Source organism: Acomys russatus, chromosome 28, assembly GCF_903995435.1.
Source record: "Acomys russatus chromosome 28, mAcoRus1.1, whole genome shotgun sequence".
NCBI lineage: Eukaryota > Metazoa > Chordata > Mammalia > Rodentia > Muridae > Acomys > Acomys russatus.
The window spans coordinates 3,961,613-3,982,468 of NC_067164.1; the positions used below are offsets into that span (position 1 = coordinate 3,961,613).

The window sequence follows — 20,856 nt, forward strand, 5'->3', positions numbered from 1 at the left end:
GCAGGAGCTTTGCGTCTAAGTCAGCCAGGCTGATCTACTTAAGACCCAAGGGTCAGTTTCAGGAGACAGAAGCAGAGCCCCTGCCCATTTGCCAAACTCCCAAATTATTAGCCTTCATCACACTCCTTGGGGAAAACAATGTTTTCTTCATTTTAATCAGATGGAGCCAGTAAACCCAGAAGGGAGAATAGAGGTGAAATCGTGCAGACAGCAGGAAGAGAGAAAGGACTTTAAAAGCCTGCTATCTCAAGCTGTTGTTGTTTTTTTCCCCATGAACCCAGAGAGGAAAACAATAGCTCATATTAAGAATTCTAAAAATAAAACAACAATATTCAGGGTCATCAAATCTTCTCTCTCCGGGCTTTGTCCTGGGACAAAGACCAAAGTTCAAACTATAGTCCACAACAGAAAACTAAAAATACCAGAAAGAGATTTATTTCTCTCACTCTCAGACCTAAACACATTATATCTGGCCTGTCAAGGAAGCTTTCCTCCAAGAATATGAGTGAGTGACAACAGACAAGAAGGATGAATTTACATAAGCTGGTAGCATTTGTTACAGTGCAAACTACCACAAATAAACACTGAGGCACTCATGGGTATTTCAAAATGATCCCTAACTTAGGTCAGGTGAGATAAGGCTTACTGTCTCCTTCCTGGACACAAGACCAGAGTAAACACAAACTCGATTGTCATAATAACCATGTTAGCTTTTTTAAAAAGGCTAAGACTAGTATCATATTCAGGGGGAGGAGGTCCCCCTCAGTCACAGTCATAGGGAAGGGGAATGGGGTGAAAGCGGGAGGGAGGGAGGAATGGGAGGATGCACGGGATGGGATAGCAGTTGAAATGTAATATGAATGATTTTATTTTTCAATAAAAAATATTTAAAAGTAAAAAAAAAAAAAAAGGCTAAGACTTCTTTCTTAATGAATTCTCGTGTGAGGGCTAGAGGGCTCTTCAGGAACATCGAAACTCTCCTCATTTTTCAGATAAAGAAATGGAAGCAAAGTCCAGGCCTGCAATTACAAGCCATTTTTACCACCCCTTCCCCTCAATTCCTTGGGTTTCCAACACACTGGTGACCTTTTGTGAGCAAGAGGGGACACAACCCACTTGATTGCAGACCTTATGACGTAAGGCCGAGACAGCTTTTCCATGCCTCTCTAGCCCAAGCCCTAGCCACCAGCTGCCTACATCGCTTCTACAAGAAAGAGGCTAGATCCCCCACTTATGGCCGGGAAACAGAAATGGGCGTGGGTTTGTCTAAATTCACACTCCCAAGAGCATCAGGTACCAGGCATCCCCATCACTGTCAACACAGCTGTGCCTGCTCCTTCTGAGTAAAGCAGACATACAGTGAGTGTGTCCTAGAGCTGACTGAAGTATTGGGGGTGTGGCCAAGGTCCAGCTCCACCCATCAATGTCACTGGGATTACAACCAAATGAGTCACAAGTCAAAAGCGTGCTTGGAAGGGAGATGAGAAACCAGCTGGAATGGGACGAATATGATGGCTGTGTCCTAACCCATCTTGGAAAAGGTCGGGTAGAGAGAACTGAAGGGCTCTCTGTGTGTTGCTGAGGCACACTACTAGATCTGAACCACTATGGCAATGGAGGCTAGCCAAGTATGGGAAAGTTCCCTTCCCCTTCCGGAATGTTGTACTAAAACTCTACTGCCAATAAATTTTAATCCAGTACTGAATCAAGAGTAGCGATTTGATTGCTGGTGACGCCTTAGCCCACCTAGGCGTCCCAGGATAACCCTTCCAGCGGAGGGTTTGCCTCCCAGCAGAGTTCACCGTCTATTTAGGGATTTCATACTTCAGTTAAGCTTGCCTGGACACTACCTAGGAATTCAGATTCCTTTCAAACAGGAAGCTTGTCCCCATGGCTGAATAGTTTGTCACCGTCTCTCCCTACAAGAGAGTGTATTAGGCATGGGCGGCAAGGACGGATACCTTCTTCTTCCTCTACATCACTGAGGGATTTTTCCTCAACAAACCCAGAGCTGGCAGAGCTCTGGCTGCTCGTGATGCTGTCCAGGCGGCGTTTCAGGTCCACGGAGAGCTCCCCAACGTAGTCCTTCCCCTGGCGGAATCGCGCCCCTTTGCTCTGGAAAAGAAGGAAGTGTGCAAATTCCCCAAATATGAAAAGGGTCTCTAGTGCCTTGCAAGATTGCAAACAACTAAAATTATTAAAAGCAAACCAGAAAGACAATTCTGGGATTCTACAGTCTCTGAGTTGAAATGGGGGGAGCGGGGAGGCTGGTTTTGACTACTTCTTCAGCGTTAAATGGCAAGTTCTTCATTCCCAGGAATACACTGGCATTAGTTCCTCTTTACAGAGGGATGTACTCTCCACGGTGTCAAATATGGCAAGGAGACAGACTATCATCCACAGACAATTCCCCCTCTGCCCTACACCTCCTTAATCAAATCTAGCGCCATCATAATGGCTAAAGTCCTAAAAACAAAATATTAGAAGTCCTAATAAATAGAATACCAGAAGTATACAACCTCCTGAAGATAAAAGAGGAAGTTAAAACAACCAAGGAAATAAAGCAAAGAATTTTAAGTAAAAGACACACGCATACCACTTCTGTTTTACAGTATGGCCCATGCTCAGGTAGAAGATGACATACCTTATACGGAACAAATTCACTCCTCTTGCCCCGTAAGTAAGTTGAGAGGTTTCCAAACTTGCAGAATTCTACAATCACCATGAGAGGCCCTGCAAATAACATAGTGTGTCGAGAAAGGAAAATGCACCTCACGGACATTTCCAGCTCTATACTTAGCATACGAATAAGCCCAAAACTGTGCTAGAAGAAGGCTTCGTATAACCTTTCACTGGAACAGGGCTGTAGAAATCATCCGACGCCAACCCCCTCTTATTGTAGCGCTTTCTTTTCAAAAAAGACAATTCGACAAGTGTAATCAAACCTCGGCAATCAGCTGAGACGGCTCTGGGGTGGGAGGAATGGGAGATGACTCTAAAGCATCTTTCCTTTCAAAGTTTGGGCAGCGCTCATCTTCCCAATCTAACACTTACTCTACAAGTAGCAAATCTCCATGATGAGGCCATCCTTGAACTCAAAGGATGCTGCGGAACCGTTTGAGTACAGCACCCACTAAATTTCCCCGAGGTATATCTTACAGTTGGGACTCTGCAAAGCGTTGCTCCCTTCAGACACTCACAGAGAGCGAGCTGGAAGGTAAGCGCAGGCAAGCGGACCCACAGCAGGCACTCACCTCCCGGCTTGGTGCAGGCACCCAGAAGGTTGACCACATTGAGGTGGTGGCCAATGTGGATAAGGATCTTAAGTTCAGACATGAGGGCTCGGTGCTCACTGTGTGTTGCTCCTTCTACAGATTCGGGATAAAGACGAAAACCATTAAGCGTGGCCGTTGCCACAGGATGATGGATGCATTTAACGGTGCAGCTCACTCTCCCTGTGTGGCATGGCTATAGCTATGTAACAGGGCAACAGTGGGTTCTGAAATATCTAATGTAAACTTGCCTTCTAATTAGAAATCAAAGCTCTACTTTAAGCAAACCCTGAATGATTGGTATTTAAAGGACTCTAAGGAGGCGCTTCCTGTAACACGGAACATATCTGCAATAGATTCTCATCCAGAGTCTCTATAAAACTGGATTTTTCTTTTTCATGTTTGGTAGGCTGCTTAGGGTCTTGCCATTTTAATGCCTCCTATACATTACATGTTCTCAGATCTAGGGACCAGTGAGCTAGCGGGGTGGGTAAAGGCGCTTGTCAGCAAGTCTAACAACTAAGTTCAAACACTTGGACCTACATGATGGTAGAAGAGAACTGGCTCCTGCGAGTTGTCCTCTGACTACCATACACACCCTGTGGTGTGCAGCTTCTCTGTGTGTGTGCGTCTTTGTCTCTGTCTGTCTGTCTGTCTGTCTGTCTGTCTGTCTGTCTGTCTGTCTCTCTCTCTCTCTCTCTCTGTGTCTTTGTCTCTGTCTGTCTGTCTGTCTGTCTGTCTCTCTCTCTCTCTCTCTCTCTCTCTCTCTGTGTGTGTCTTTGTGTCTGTCTGTCTGTCTCTCTCTCTCTCTTTCTGTGTCTGTCTGTCTGTCTTCTCTGTCTGTCTGTCTGTCTGTCTGTCTCTCTCTCTCTCTCTCTCTCTCTCTCTCTCACACACACACACACACACACACACACACACACACACACACACACAAATAAACATGGTAAATTTGCTCAGGTCCACACTGATATTCCAACTGACCTGTACCAAATAAGTAATTTAACAAGGAGCAGCACACAAGCAAGGCTGTTCGCACATGAGCCTAATGGGGCTAACACTGCATTGGAGCTGTGTGGATGGCTACATTTCCTGCTCGTTGACAGACATGGTTCCCACCTCAGGATCTGACGACCCATCACACACACACACACACACACATCCATCGCCTTTAGATTAAAATACAAATGGAGGAAGGGAGCTTTGAAAAGCACCAGACCCATTGTCCGAGGATGGGCAGTAGCATCTCTCTTCCGGAAAGCAAGGATAAGTGGAGCAGGAGATTTGCCTACATTGCCTTCCCTTATCATATGTCAAGGCCACAGCTCTATTATTAGGAAAAGATGCTTATTTCTAAAAGAACACCCACATCCTTTTCTGCTTGCATGGCCACTCTTACTTTGCAAAGTATCTCCATAAATGAAGTTCTTTGGCATGTTCTAATTCTAAAGAACAGGATGGCTTTGAATTCTGTTATTTTTACTGATAGCAAGCTCCTTTTCTCATTTCTAAAATGTTTATAATCAGCTCACGTAACAATACACTAAGGAAAAAATGTCACAGAAGCAGATAGTTTCCTCTCATATAACCAGGACCAGTAAATAGAGCTGTGCAAGTTGATCCTTGTTCTGAGGCCATGTGCCCTTGCATGAGGCTCCAGGAGGAAACCCTTTCCAATTTGTGCCAAGGTAGTATAAGCCAGAGGCTTTCCGGCCCACCTATGCAGAGAGCCACTGATGCAAGCCTTATATCAGCCAGAAAGAGATACACCACAATGTCATTTTGCTTTTTACCTTTCAACATCTTGACGGCCACAGTTTTGCAGGTCGCTGTCTTGTCAATCCCAAAGGCATCTGCCTCAATCACTTGGCCAAAGGCACCACGGCCAAGAGGCTTCCCTAGAACCAACGGTAATGGCCATTACAAAATAGACCCTGATTGTCACACTGTCAGAGGGGTATATGATGTACCCCGTTTAGACCCACAACCCACTTTACTCCCTTGTTCCGGCTTTTCCCTTCACTCTCCAAAATGCCCCACTTTGGATGGCTGTACAGGCTCCTTTCCACTAGAAGGCTAAACAGATGACTCCCCAAAGCCAAGAGATGGAACTAATATTTATAAATCAGAATACGTCATCTGAATAGACTAGACCTGTCATGGCTCTAAAGGAGGAGGGTTACCTAAAGGCTGGTAAAACCTATATCAAGTGAATACCAGCTGGCAACTCACCTAGTTTCAGCCGGTCCCTGGGGAACTCCCACTTGCTGGCATCATAAGGCAAGCGCTCACAGCGCTCATCCAAGGGCAGCTCGTCCGGGTCCATGACAATGGACAAGTAGCCTGTCTTCAGTTCCCCTTCATTGGCCTGGAAAGCATAAATCCTTCCAGTCACACACAGATCCTCTTGTTTGGTGGTTGTTTTGTACACTTATTATTGTTTAATAAGGGCCTTATTCATGATATCTCATTTTTCAATGAAACTCACGGAGTTTGAGAGCAGTTCTATTATAATCCTGCGTTTAGTGCCTCTTCAGTTTCCAAAATGAGTTCAGAATAAAGTTTCTAAATCTTAATTGCAGTGGACAGTCCAAACCTTTTACCCCTCTAGTGGCTTCCATCAATTAATGCCCATAGCCCATCCAAAGAAAATGGACAAGAATGTTATTGTATTGAAGCAAAAATGTGTCTATTGAGCCAATAACAATGAGAAGAAGCAGCTGAAAGAAACCCAGTCAGGTTCCATTAATCACCAAAACCAACATGCAAGGGATGGGGACCAGGAGGAGGGGGTGGGAGATTATGCTGTTACCCGCTTAACGGTCCGCAGAACGATGACAAGAAGTAGCCAGAAGAACATGGCAATCACTGCAGTGCCTACGAGAATAATGACTTCCAAGTTGGTCTTTTCCTGGGCACCTGGAAGACACATTGGAGTGATCGATAACTGGGAACCCATCGTGTTTAGTAGAGGTGTGACATCAAAGGCAAGATCTCATGTTCATCCACTTTCAAGACTCCTAAAGACCAATAGCCGCACACTCCTTAAGTTGGGCGGAGCTCGCGGCATTCTTAAAGAACTACAGGAGCATCCTGCTCATGAAAACATCCAGCAACCAAATCCTCAAACAATGAACCATAGGGTGGGTGTCTTAAGAGATGCATACAGGATGTGTTTGGCCAGAGAACTCTTTGAGAGAGAAAAAAAAATACTTCAATTTGTGCATGATGCAGTCAGGTTGTGTGTTGATAGTTAGGTCTTCACTTGTGTGGCACAGGAAAGGTGCTTGTTCAGGTAACGACACAAGGGAATAAGTAAAGCCCTTTGCCCAGCCACTGCTTGTGACCACACACTTACTATGCACTCGCTGCTTGTCACCTTTCTTTACTTTTTCAGTAACCTCCAGTTTTCAGATGAAGAAATAAGATGTGAGACATTAAGCTACTTGTCTGGGAGGCACACGAGGTTGGTGGGCCGTTATACTGGGTCTGGCCAAACTGAGCTGACCAAAACTCCATCCGTCCCTATGTGGCAGAAGCCTGAAAGAGGAGAAGAGAGAGGGTGGGAGGGAAGGACAGAGACAGACAGGGACAGAGACACAGAGATGGGGACAGAGAGCAAGAAAGTGACAGCACTGAGATAAAGGCACTGTGTGAAAGGAGGCGGGAAGGCTAGACAAGTAAAGCTGCAGACTTGGGGGGCAAAGGGGGGCATTCCAAGTGGAGATTACAGGCAGAAGGCTCTCAGCACCAGTGATTAGCACCAAGGTGATGGGGATGCAACAATTATCACTTGGGATCTGGTAGCTTCACTCACACTGTGCAGCGGGGGGGTCAAAACAAGCCTCAAGTTGGGGGTGGTGGTAGTGGGGTATGGCTCAGAAGCCAGAAGACAAGCAATTAACTAAATGACAAAATAAGAATTTCCATTTGGGAGACAAGCTCAGAGTGCACTGTAAGTGGGTTTGCTTTCTCTGCTCTTCCCAGGGAAGTAATTCTTTATCTGTATGTAAAGTTGCGAAAGCCTTTTCATATAAGAGACAGAAGAGAGGCTACCGGGCCAACTGTCTCTAGCAGTTTATGTGTGAATGTTCTCATCTTAACATCAGAGGGCTGAACAGGAGCATTCAGTGTCTACATCTCTTTCTCTTGCTACCGTCTCCAGGTAAACCTCTGTAGTACCCATGCCACTGTGCCCACTCAAGCACAGTAACTCAATGCAGAAGGCTAATGGGTAGAGGCACAGCATCAGAGAGAACTGGCGAATGCATGCTCCCTGAGACTGGCACTAAGACATGAGCGCCCTTGGAAGTGACGGAACTGCCAAGCCCTTTGGCATCTCCATTTGCAGCTGCAGTTTATGGAATCAACAGTCTTCTGGATTTGAGGGCATGCTAGTGGCTCTAGATGCAGTATTCGATGTGAGTTTGACAGATTAAAGGGACCAACATGTAGACTTCCAGAGCTTGGAAATCTGTCAAGCCGACCTCTCTGCCTGCCCTCAATCCCTTCGCATACCCTCCTGCACTCACATAACATAGTTGCGTTGTTCTCTAGTGGGCTACAAAAAAAATGACTCAAGGATGTTCCTCTTAAGATGAAAACAAACATTGGATTTCACACACACACACAATCCTATACACACACACACACACACACACACAATCCTATACACACACATACACACACAATCCTATACACACACACACACAATCCTATACACACACACACAATCCTATACACACACACACAATCCTATACACACACACACAATCCTATACACACACACACACAATGCTATACACACACACACACAATCCTATACACACACACACACACACACACACACAGTAGAGGGAGAGAAGTTTGCTTTCGTATTTCAATAACAACTCCCAATTTTGCACACCACAAAAGCCATCATCTATTAATCATCTATTGTTTATGAGTGAATCTTATCTTAGCTCTGGGGAAAATTCTGAGCCCTTGTCACTAATCGAATAACAGTGTCCAACACCAAATCTAGTTTTTTTTCCCCAAGAAGATACTGAAGTGTCATTTCTGTAAGTTAACTTGGCCAAACAAAGTGAGAATCAGAGAGAGGGGGATAGTCATCACTCCTGGCTCAAAGTTTCCTCACAGAGGGAACTCTGTACACAGGAAATATGGTACAGACTGGAACACACACACACACACACACACACACACACACACACACACACACACACACACTAATTTTGTTTTCTGGTTAAAAGGATGCATGCCCACTGAAGACAGATTATGAGGAACAAGTGAAGAAACTCTAACTCGGAACTTCCACATGACCAAGATCTGAGCACCCTAGGCTTCCTGAGCACCCACCCTCATCTCATGTGACAGGCCACACTCAGAAGAGGTAGGTGAACTGAAAATATTGTGTAAAATTACCTTTAGGCTATGTGGGCTTACGTGACTCGTAAATGAGTTATATGCTTAGCTGTAGATCCCCTCCCCCAAAATATCTACTAAAGCTGTGAAAACATCCCAAAGGCTGGCCATTATCTGTTCTTACGTGTTTTTGGAATATGGGACACTCAACTGCCATGAAGGTATCATGAGGCACCCACTTGCCATCCTACTCGAAGTATTTGAGGCTATGTACAGCACAGGTTAATTCCCCGCAACCCCCCCTCCCCAAGCCATTGGATGAGCCTATGACATTACACTGACCTTCTATTATGAAAAGTGTCTCCGCTCTTACACATCCAAGGACATTGCAGGCCTGGCAGGTGTAGAGGCCTTCATCCTCCTTCCTCACCCTGCGGATAGTCAGGTTCCGGTTCCCATCTCTCAGGACAATGCCTAAAAGAGGAAAGAAATGCTCTCTTCGTTTCTGATGATGTAATGTGTGCTTTCTTTCTCCAGCACAGATTTTTTTTTTTTAAATAGCCACTGACCTTCATCGCAAACTATTATCTAACTCTAAAGATACACATAGAATTGATTACCGAGCTGATCTCTCACGGGATGCCCATGTGAGGTCAACAGGACTCCCAATATGCTGCTCCTGACTCTGAACTGAGCCAGACCCTGTACCCACATACCTCCTGCGTGTTCGTGGCGGGTGGTGGGGATGCAGTGTATAGGGGCCCAAGGCCAATATTGGGTGTCTTCTTTATTGTTCCCCATCTTATTCTTTTGAGATAGGGTCTCTCCCTGAATCTGGCTCTTGATGATTCAGCTAGACTGGCTGACAAATGAGCTCCAAGGATGTGTTTGTCTTCCCCCTCCCCCGACCCTTGCCCCTTAGCAGGAGGATTTAAGAAGGATGCTGAGCTGAGCTTTCCACATGGGATTTGGGGATGCGAATGCAGGCCCTCATGTTTGTGTGGCAAGCATTTCACTGAGCCGTCGTTTTCAGTCCCCTAAATACTGCTTTCTGTCTACTTTGAAGCAAACCAGAAGCGATAGCAGTCTTACATAGAGTCCTTGAAAAAAAAAATCTACAACTGGGGAAATCGATGAGTTCCACTCACCTGAGTCTTCCACGAGTGTCTCGTTGTCTTTGAACCATGTGATGTGTGGAGTAGGGTTTCCAGATGCCGGGCACGAGACTTCGATGGTTTCACCAATGGTTGTTGTCTGGTTGTCCAGATTTCCTGTGATCGTGGGTGCCATGCGCTCTGTGCACATAAACAGAGAACCAGGGAGTCCAGGGTTACAACAATTAGAGCAGCTTTAGTGTCCTATGACTATCAAACACTCTAAACCGCATAAGCAGCAGCCATTGATGAAGTGAGCTAAAACTACACAAGTTGACAACAGCAATCCCGCCGGATGAGCGAAGTCAGAAAGACACTGCAGGCTTTAAATATTCACATTAGCTGCCCTGCCTGCAAATCACAAAATATGTGGGAATCTTTGGAGATTGGTTGTTTTTTTTCTCAGATAATAGGGTTTTTTTTCCTTCCTCCAATACCACAAGGCTCTTGCCAAGGGTAAGTTCTCTGGGAAGTTGCAGCCACAGAGTAGAATTCATGTTTTCTCTTGGGAAGGGCAAAGTTTCAGCACAATTACATAAGGAGTGACATATTTATCGGATGACTTTATATCATTTCTTTCTGCTATATACCATCAGTCATATATAATGAGGGCCAGGCCATTTGCCTTAATTTTAGGTGACATAATTGCAGTTCAGGGGTTTAGGCATCTTAGCCAAGTCCCTTTAACTAAGTAAATAAACGGTTGTTGTAATAGTAGAATCTGGTGGGCCTAAAAGTCCAGTGTGGTTTCCTCTAAGATGCATATAAACCAAACAATAACATATTACAAAAGTCAAGGGCATTGGCTTAAATGTACAGCAAAAGATGAGCTTTACCCTCCTCTAGAAAGTCATCCAACCTCTGTGGAAACACTTGATGAGCACCAAAAAGAATCATGTGGAAAGAATCTCCCTTTCACGCTTAGCAAAACATGATTGTCTCCACTGTGCACTACATTCGCGTTCGAACAAAGGCACTTGGCTCTGTTCTATTTCTAAGAACAGAATTCTGGAAACAACACGGGCACTCCTATAGAAGCATACCCACTGACTGTGATGGCAACCTTCCTGGTCAAGGCTAAGGCAGGAGGCTCCTCCGCATCTCTTCCTAAACACTTCCTCATCCGGACCAGCTACTAATGTTCACGTAATATAACTCATTCTATAGGTGGAATGACTTGACTCACAGATATCTTGCCTTCTGTCCTCGAGTTTTTAATGACAGAAAATCTTATGCTAGAGTCTTTTTGCAGAGACTTCCTCCGATAAGCCAAAGCACTCAGAAAGATGACACTCATAGAAAACATTGGTGCAGGCGAGTTAACCTGGGCATTTCCCTTCCTTGCACCATAACGCAGAGAAGACATACATCGCACGAGCACAACAAAGAAAGAATATTAAAGGAAGAAGCACAAAGAGTTCCCCCCTGAATTCGCCAGATCTTCTTAGAGCCAGAGCAGAGCTAGCCCAGATTCTGTACGAAGCACAGGGTTAGACAAGACTAGAGATCACCCCCACAGGGAATGGAAAAAGCTTTCTAATCACAAACGTATCTCCCTGAACCCCACCTACTCTGGACCACATAGGATACCACAGAAGCACAGCCAACGAGCGTAACACGCCTTTCATGGAGTCTTCTAGATCTTAAACTCAGCCCCTCATCACACTGTTCATAAGGCTGGGATCCCAATGACCACCTAGCATATGCCAGTGTGTTCTGTGGCTAAAATGACAACAGCAAGCAAGCAGAGACCTCATGATGGTATTTGCCTATGGTCTCATCCAGTCCTTCCAGGACAGCACTATGAGTTTCTGGCACTCTCTTTGCTCATAGTGTTATACAAATGTGCTGACTTTAATCACTGAATGCCCAAAGATGCTGCAAGAAGTGCCCTGGTTCAAGCTAATCCCTTGCAGATACTGGTAGTGACTTCATCATAAAGGCTGGAAAGAGCCAAGCTGTCTTCAAATTTTAACATTATCACCTCACCACTATTAGCTTTTTTCTGTTTCCAGGAGTGTACCAGCCTCCTACAAAAGCTCCCAGAGGCCTATACTATGCTCACGGCATTCAAACACACTGCATTTAAGGCGTTGCAATGCCATCACCCAAGGATGCCTCAGTACCTCGGATAACGAGCTGCCTGACTAGGCAATGTCTTTTCTTGGTCTTCTTGTCTTGAGCTGAGCAGACATAGTCTCCTTGGTCCTGCATGGATACATTCTGGAATGCCACAATCAAGATGTCATTTGTGCTGTTAGAAAACATGGTGGCATTCAGTTTCCAAGGAGCATCCAAGTTCTTGCAAACTGGCATGAGCAGTTCGTCCGTGTGGACCGATGCTGCTGCCTGTGAGCCGAGCTTGTACCACGTAAGGTTCTCAAACGTATTTCTGTCTGCAGTGCACAAGAGAGACACACTCTCCTGCTCCGTTGGCTGGGTAGCAGGTTGGAGAGTAATTTCCGGACCCCCTGAAATGTAAAGCCTTAGTTAGAGGGTGGTGACTTAAGTTGGTGCATGACACCATTGTCTTCTTGCTCCTATGAAGAAATGAGAGAGAGTTCTTGCAGTCCCCAGCCATTACTACAAGGACAGAGCCAGGCAAGGCAATTCATTTCTCAAAATGCATTATTTGAAAATGTGAACTAATTCTCCCCAAGTATTTACTGCATTCCACTTTGAGTTCTGGATATAATTCCTAAGTTGAAAACAAAAAAACCAAGACAAGGCATGTAATCATCACGTAGAATCGTTAACAATGTCTTCTTATTAATACACGATAATAAAACTATATTTATTACAACTAATTAGCTCACAGCCAGTACAACCAGCCCAAGTGGATCCATAAAACAAGGCTGCAGAGACAAAGGCAGAGCGCTGGAAGGCAGAGCACAGAGCCCTCACACCATTTCCCTCACTCCCAGAAGCGCCAGCCTCACTGTGTTCTCTAATAAACCCACAGATAACTTCATGAACCCTAGTGAGTCGTGGATCACACAACTCTGGCGAGCAAGACAAGCCACACACAACAAGGAGTCTGAGGCCTGGAGCACCAGTGGAAACTCTCTCCAGCCAGTGACGGCACAGGAACTCTCACACAAGCCCAGAGGCTACCTGAGCAGCTTTAGCTTCCGTTACCTTCAAGTCCTAGCTATACCCCACCCCACCCCCTCAAACCCCAGGGACAAGAGAGGACCTCACAGCTTAACACCCACTTTCTGAGGGACGCCCCCTCCCCGTCCTCCAAAGAGGTTTACTCACTGATCACATGGAAGGAGATCACCCTCTCTCCTCGTCCCACTTTGTTGATGGCTTCACATTTGTACAGCGCTGACACGTTGGCAGCTTGGATGACCAGAGTACTCACAGTCTGTGAACACACAATTCCCAAGCCATGAACAATGCAGGCTGAGCATGTACACGCACCGAGACAGACATCCATTAGCTCCCAGCAGCTGCTAAGACCCATCTTTGCCATTCTCCCTACACACCGCCCACTTTCAAAGGTAAACAGCTCTGACCAGGCAGTTACACACGAGATACAGAAGTCATTTGAAAACCCTCAAGGGTTCCCTTTGTGGAGGCTATGCACACTTTTCAGTTTTCATGTGACTAGAATCAGAATTGCCTCTCAAAAGGCACATAAACTGGATTGGGCTGCGTGTTTCATTGCTTTTCAATGGACTGTTGGTAAGCTATAGGTACTGTGTTCTTTCTTCTCTTTTTAAATTAATGGATATTAATTGTACAAAGTAACGGGCTTCATTATAACATTTTTGTACATGTATGTAATATACTTAGATTATACTCACTCCCAATTACCCTATGTTTCTCCCTCCTCACTCCAAATGATCCTTCTCTTCTTCCAAAGGGGCCCTCTCTACCCTCATGTCTATTTTTCTTTAATGAGACTTGATTCATATGATTCATTTGATTCATATGAGAGAAAAACGCATTTGTATTTCTAAGTCTGACTTATTTTGCTTAACATGATGATCCCCGCCTTTCTGTAGATGGCATAAATTTGTTCTTTAAGGCTGAAGGGGTGTGTGTGTGTGTGTGTGTGTGTGTGTGTGTATGTGTGTATGTGTGTGTGCGTGTGGGCGTGGGCGTGTGGGCGTGTGTGTGTATGTGTGTGTGCGTGTGGGGGGGGCGTGTGTGTGTATGTGTGTGTATGTGTGTGTGTATGTGTGTGTGCGTGTGTGTGTGTGTGTGTGGTGTGTGTGTGTGTGTGTGTGTGTGTGTGTGTGTGTGTGTGTGTGTAAAACTTACTTTCTTTATCTACCTTGGATGATGTCACACAGACTATTTGAGAATCTTTGCATGTTATTGTTCCACCTACTGTTCAGAAGTGAGAATTAGAAAGAGGGATATTCAGAATCAAGATGTTCAGACTTACTTTGTTTTTTCCTTCTATAAGGGCATATTGGTTTTTGGTGACTTCGATCTTATTTCCGCCCTGGAAATCCTCCACAGGTCTCCACTCTTTACAATTATATGGGTTTGCTTGGCTGCCAGACAGAGAAAGCACAACATGTCGTGACTTGACTTCTCTTTCGCTCAGTAGTAGCAGGAAGGGTCAGCCTATGGTTATCATGTCCTTAGTGATAACTCTTGACAGGGGCTAACGCTTTACAGGACGTGGCGCCAATTAAAAATAGACGCCAACAACGGTGGAGAGGTAGTTGACTGAGGACACAGGAGGGAAGCTGCTATTCAGGAACAAGTCTCCATTCATAAACTGGATCGACAAGTCCATTCAAGTTTTAGTTCAAAGAAAGGTGAGGAAACTTGGAAGCCACTGGGCTTCTTAGAGTCATCTCTCTGGGGCAGGGGCTTTTGTTTAGGAAAGAGCCAGCAGCTGAGGAAGAAACCAGTGTTTGCTATTTCAAAACACAACAACAGGAAGTGGAATGCTTGGGGTGGTAGGTTGAAGGTGGTGGCTGTTGTTTTCCCTAAGGATGTCTGCACTTGTGGTAGAACTTGATAAGCTGGCCTGGGACTCTTGAGGCCTGGGTTGGGTTTATCACTGCTTGCCTTCCAGCAGCATTTCCTCTGAGCGATGGACCTTCCCAGAGATAAGGAGGAGCAACGCGGTGCTCTCCAGTTCACAGACAGAAGAAGAGCCAAAGATTGGCAACTAGCAAATGCAGCAAATAGCATCTTTTTGGAGAGGTATACACCAGGGCTAAGTAAGAAGAAAGAGCTGACTCACATAATGGGATGTCCCCAAGCCATGGCGTCTGTTAAAACTTAAGGCACAGAGGAAAGTGGGAGGTGAGTCTAAGTACCATTTGAAAGGGGGTAACTTCCCTGTAGGCTTAGATGGGATCATGGCGTAGCTTGGCATGAAGGGATACACAACAGCAAGCAAAGCAGAGCACACGGCCCCACTCACCTGGCTTTGTAGGAGCACGCTTCTTCTAGCTGCCAGAACCATTGGATGCGATGCAGGGCTGGGTTGGCATAGACCGTGCACGTCAGCGTTTGCATGGTACCATACTGGTAGGAATCCATGGGAGAGATCAAGGCTTTCTCACCGATCTGGGGTGGGACTGGAGACAGAAAAGACAACCTGCGAATTGCCTAGTTGCTTTGAGGGACAAAGAGAGGATTTCATCAACTAGATCTGCCTTTTGTACTCATATGATTTTGACTCTGCTTGCTCTTCCAAAGAACATTAGACTTGGAGACAGAGAACCCTGAAATCTTATGCTATCTTAATACCAAAGCCTGATAGGCTGAGAGACTTCAGGCTACCTGCACACCCTATGCCTCACTCTCTCACTCTGCATTAAGGGTATTATTTTCCATGTCCTACAGCCTAGAAAGAATAGGGTGAAGCTACAAAGAGTAAGAAGTTGGAATAACACGGCAAATGCATGGATTGTGCCCCTAGCCTTGCTGAGGTCTTTACATCAGCTTTCAGTCCTCATAACCATGGCTGTGGCTCTCACTTTACACATGAGAAGAAATGAGGCAAACATTAAAAGATTTACCCAAGGGTATCAGTTAATATGAGGCAAAACCCAGGACAAAGGTAGGCTGCCTGGCTCCTGAGCAGAAGCTTGGCTTGACTTTTGGATGCACTGCACACACCAGGGAAAAGCTAATATGCACTGAGTGTGGTGACTTCATGAAGTGGAGTGACGGGGATGCTCACTGCCTGCCTCTCTGTCTTTGCTGCCTGCTTATTTTCTTCTTCTCGTTGTACTTAGTCATCTTTTGCCTTTCTCCCCTCTCTCTGAATGCCCTTTGCCCATGCTGCTTCTAAGCAACCTTCGCAGAACTTGTCATCTTTAAACTACTCCCTAAAGAAGAAAGTTGTGCTCGGAAGATGCACAGAGGAGGACGGTGATGCGTAGGAAGCACGTTACTGTAGTGAGACAATATCTTGAAGTTTTAATGGGTGGTGCCAGGAAGGAACACAAAGAATTAAACCAGAAGCATTTCTCCAACTGTGCTTGGAGCACAGTATCAGTGCATTTACTGGGGGAGGAAGAGCGCTCTAACCAAACAATCCAGTTAAATCCTCAACACTGTCTCTCCCATCTGAGAAGGCAGTATTCATTAGCCTACGAAGATTCTAGGAAGGGTCTGTAAGAAAGACACTTTAAATCAGCTTGGTTCCTGCTACACTCACCTGGCCATGACACCTTTCTACCCCAAACCCAAATACTTAATTATCACATTCACTTGTGGAAAGTAAAGTTTAAATCATTCTTAAATCAAAAGCTTACAGTCTTTCCTGGACAGACTCAGAAGGTGTCCACTGACTGTAGACAGCAAGTAAGCCAATGACACCGGCCTCCACGAGTCCCCTTGAGGAGTTCTGCCACGTAACTGCATTAAGGCAGCTAAATTTCCAGGCTCAAAGGCTACACAAAACACAAGAAGAATCTCCCGGATCTTCATTCAGAGTGTAGCATTGTGGACAGGAGCAGTTGGGGCTCATGAAGCTTACTGACCCCAGAAACATCTGGCTAGGGGGTACCTTGCATGTGACCACCAACAGAACATTCGCATGACTTATCAGGGAAGCATGGCCAGAGCATGTCATCCAGCATCTCATTTCGAATCGACCTCCTTGGGTCATTTTTCATCATTTTTATGCACTGGCCCAGTTAATGCTGTGGCTGATGCAGCAGGAGACAAAGGAATGGTGGTTGGGAGATGTTGGAAGATGCATTCTCGCTCTTCCTATTTAAATTTTGGACAGAGGAGACGCTGAGTGGACTCACCATTCACAACCAGAGAGACCACATGGCTCTGCTTCTCCAGTGTAATGGGATTAGTGAGGATGACCGTGTAGTTCCCTGCATCTCTTTCGCTCACTTCCATGATTGTGAGTTCATCACCCACTGTCATTGTATAGTTGGACTCGATGGGTCTTCCATTTCGGTACCTGTGGACGATAATCCCAGGAGTTAGTACAAGGGAAGGGTTTTACTTAATGCAAATTGCTGCTTGTTTTTTATTTCCTATAGTTACCATTTGATATCAGGAGAAGGGTAACTGATATACTTCACCGGGATTCGGACTTGGCTGCCTACTGTGGCTTCCACCAAAGATTTCATCCCGCTACCAAAAGCAATAAAAGGTTTTGCTAGAAGAAAAGGAAAGCAATGGTACTTGTGAATGCCTAAGTTACAGTAAATGCCCTTTTTGGTGTATATTTTTAATTAAGTGAAAAGTTAGATGCTGGGGTACACATGTTTACTGCCGTCCTGAGAGTCCGCACACATCTCAGCCACATCCCAGCTCCCATGCAGCCTCTGTCAGCATCTCTCCTCACTAGCACGTTTTCCTGAGCCTTGAGCAGTCTACTTTCCACACAGCCTTCTCTGCTCCCACAACACCCTGTACCCATACTCCACTCCCACGAGATTCTCCAACACTCACTCCTCAGATCTTCTCTCTTTCCCTGTTCCCTCTTCCATCTAGTCTCAGATTTAAAGCATATACAAATGTTTATAACCCTTTCCCTGACTTCTCTGGGTTCCAGGTTTACACATCAGACATTTCTACGTGAATGTTTACCGAGCATCTCCAAGGGAACACACTCAACACTGTTCTCCATGTCCACCCAGCCCCCTTCATCTAGTGGCACCATAGTTCAGTTGCTTGTTTTAAAACTCAAGTCATCTGTTTTTTGTTTCACTGTCAATGAAACAAGCAGCAGGTCATGCTAACTACGCCTTCAAAATACATGCAGGCCCACGTCTCTTCTTACTTCCTCCACAGACGCCCCAGAACACGTCTTCTAGATCTCTTGCCTGGATTCTCACTATCAACCTCCTGACTCCTCCTAACTCCCTCTTCTGCCTTCACTTCCTTAAAGTGGCTTAATGATAGACCACTTGCCTAGCGTGTGAAAGACCCCGAAGTTACAAAACAAACTACTCCATGTGAAATGCAAGGTGTTCTGATAGAAGCATAAGCTAGGGCTCTGGTATGCATAAATTATCTAAATGGAGACATTTATGTGAATAAGAAAGTATAACCGAAAATCTGGGTGGTTTGCCTAAAGCCACCCAGAAAGTCATGCAATCTTAGTTTCCCCAATTTGAGATGGTCATGCTTACTCAAGAAAGCCCCTTAGCCTTCTTTTCAGTAAACCAAAATAGCTGGGCGTGGTGGCGCATGCCTTTAATCCCAGCACTCGGGAGGCAGAGGCAGGCGGATCGCTGTGAGTTCGAGGCCAGCCTGGTCTACAAAGTGAGTCCAGGATGGCCAAGGCTACACAGAGAAACCCTGTCTCAAAAAAAAAAAAAAAAAAAAAGACATATCACCATACATATTAACACTCTGGTTATAATAATAATTATAACCTTGGGCCAGCTATAACAAATAATGCCTAGTGAGCACTTACCACGTGCCATTTTAAAGCTGAGGTTTTTGAACCCAAGTCCCTGACTCCATTGACAAGAATTCAAGAGTATCTTGTGAACAAACAAGGTCACCTAAATTAATGGAAATCATCTCACTCGCCCAGGCACGGTGTATTGGCAAGAAGATAGTGGCTTACTATGAACTCGGACAAATGTGCTGTTTCTCTTGGTCATCAGTCCGCTGGACGCTGCACAGATGTATAGCCCTTGGTCACTCCGGGTCACACTCTCTATTGTCAAGGTGCTCAGAAATTTCTTTGTCTCAGTCCCAGGAAGGGGCTTGACGTCCCGGCTTACAATCTTCTTATGCTGATGCTGAAAAACAAAAGATTTCAGGCAGTGTTCACAGCCCAGCCGAAGCCCCCTCCAATGGCTCCTAGAGACCCACAGAGTCAAGCCCGTCCCTTCGTGAAGACTGCTAGTGATAAGAGAGACTTTCAACAGCACATCAGCAGCGCATATGTTGGGATTCAGGAGAAGTGAGTGGAAGCTGAAATACGTGCGAGTGAGGGAGGATTTCGAAACCTTTACCCAATGAGCGTGAGATGTGTGTGGACCATAGAAACAAATACAATCATTGGTTAAAGAAAATATAGCTCTGATCACCTCTAAAAGGAGGAACAGAGAAATAGAGTAATGTCAAAAGATTAATAACCTAGTGGAGACCAATAGACACAGCCCACTGTAGGGGGATGGGTTTGGGGCTCCTGGCATGACATCTTTTCATGCTTACTATGCATTCTGTCATGCCTCATATATAAAAGCGTGGGTGCATGTGTGTGTGTGTGTGTGTGTGTGTGTGTGTGTGTGTGTGTGTGTGTGTGTTCTAAAGCTTTTATAATGTACTTGACCAGAGAAAACATCAATATGGCCTTTTATCAACGTCTTCAGAGCTCCAGCTTTGAGCTGCTAGTGTTACCTTCAAAGAAGGGAATTGCCAGTTGAAATTAAGGCCCACGTTGAGCTCAGTTCTTGCAGTACAGTTTAGGACAAGCTTCTCTCCAGCAGAGAGCTCGATTCCGTGAGAGGGGCTCAGAGTCACATCATAAATCCTAAAGCCTGGAGCAAGGCAATGACAAAAACAGAAAGCAACATGGAAAAGAGATTGAGGACTTGGCATCCACCTTTCAAAGTGGGGTGCAATGTGTGTGACATCATTTTCCCTCGGGGACCTCAACTGCTTCCTAATAGCTTTTAGGAAAATGCTTTATACTGCTTTACAAATCCCTATCTTCAGCATTTTCAAAGATGGTGTAACCTGGCGAATAATAAAGTCTAGGCCATTGTGGGCCACTTGAGTAAACTGTTGAGCCTTTCATAAGATAGATACAATTAAAAGAACTGGTGCCAAGTGGCGCTCTGAATATTGCATTTTTCATAAAATGAGCTCCTGTACTGGTACTTTTTTTGTTCTTGGCATTGGCAAGAAAGGAGAAACCCCAGTTGTAATAGTTCGTCTGGTAGAGAAGAGTATTTTTAAGATGTTATTCATATCCTGAGCTAAAAATCTTTTTCAACATCCCTTGCCCTTCACCCTACACCTTACTCCCTGAGATCGCCATGAGAAAGCCACTCTGTATTACATGGTGTTAGTGACACAGGAAGGAAATATCCACTCACCTACAACTGCAACTATGTACATGATAGACTGGTAGGTTTCCTCATTAATCTTTGCCTCACAGAAGACCATGGCGGCATAGCTGATCATGTAACTGGGGATAGTAAAGCCTTTGTCACTGTCCCAGGAGATTCTGTCCCCATCCGGAACAAATCTCTTTTCTGGATATCTCTGATTAGGAAAAAAGAAACAAGAAATATTTAGCCCAGTACTGTCCAAACTCGATGACCAAGAAAAGACCCATCTTACTTTCAAGAACATAAGTTTATTTCTTATGCTGCTAACCCTGCCTAAAGGATCTTTGCATTTCCCTACTGACGTGGTGTTGGAAGCAGGAAGCTCATCTCCAAAAGGGCACGCAACTATGAAAATGTACAAGGTGGCTGAGGAAGAGACAACTCACTGCACAGAGCGACACGTTGAGGCTTGAAATCGACCCTCGGCACGGAATCACCACAGTTTTGTTCTTGTTCTCAGTGATGTACACAATGCCATGCTGGTCGCTGACAGAGGCGATGAATGGTGACCTGTAATCTAGGAGAAAAGCGAATTCTCTC

General features: G+C 45.2%; 1 protein-coding gene across 1 annotated transcript in view; it reads right to left on the reverse strand.

Annotated features, from left to right (window-relative positions):
• Positions 1 to 20,856, reverse strand: part of Kdr (kinase insert domain receptor) — a 44,808-nt gene that overhangs the window by 13,573 nt on the left and 10,379 nt on the right. Inside the window, exons 4-21 of the mRNA XM_051170901.1 lie at positions 20,703 to 20,833; positions 20,302 to 20,470; positions 19,601 to 19,740; positions 18,819 to 18,996; positions 17,282 to 17,396; positions 17,032 to 17,195; positions 15,189 to 15,345; positions 14,190 to 14,301; positions 13,052 to 13,160; positions 11,917 to 12,261; positions 9,785 to 9,931; positions 8,979 to 9,110; positions 6,085 to 6,191; positions 5,505 to 5,640; positions 5,066 to 5,170; positions 3,255 to 3,368; positions 2,645 to 2,733; positions 1,962 to 2,115 (exon numbers count right to left, since the gene is read on the reverse strand). Coding sequence (XP_051026858.1) covers positions 1,962 to 2,115; positions 2,645 to 2,733; positions 3,255 to 3,368; positions 5,066 to 5,170; positions 5,505 to 5,640; positions 6,085 to 6,191; positions 8,979 to 9,110; positions 9,785 to 9,931; positions 11,917 to 12,261; positions 13,052 to 13,160; positions 14,190 to 14,301; positions 15,189 to 15,345; positions 17,032 to 17,195; positions 17,282 to 17,396; positions 18,819 to 18,996; positions 19,601 to 19,740; positions 20,302 to 20,470; positions 20,703 to 20,833 — 2,604 coding nt within the window. The remainder of the gene's footprint in view (positions 1 to 1,961; positions 2,116 to 2,644; positions 2,734 to 3,254; positions 3,369 to 5,065; positions 5,171 to 5,504; positions 5,641 to 6,084; positions 6,192 to 8,978; positions 9,111 to 9,784; positions 9,932 to 11,916; positions 12,262 to 13,051; positions 13,161 to 14,189; positions 14,302 to 15,188; positions 15,346 to 17,031; positions 17,196 to 17,281; positions 17,397 to 18,818; positions 18,997 to 19,600; positions 19,741 to 20,301; positions 20,471 to 20,702; positions 20,834 to 20,856) is intronic.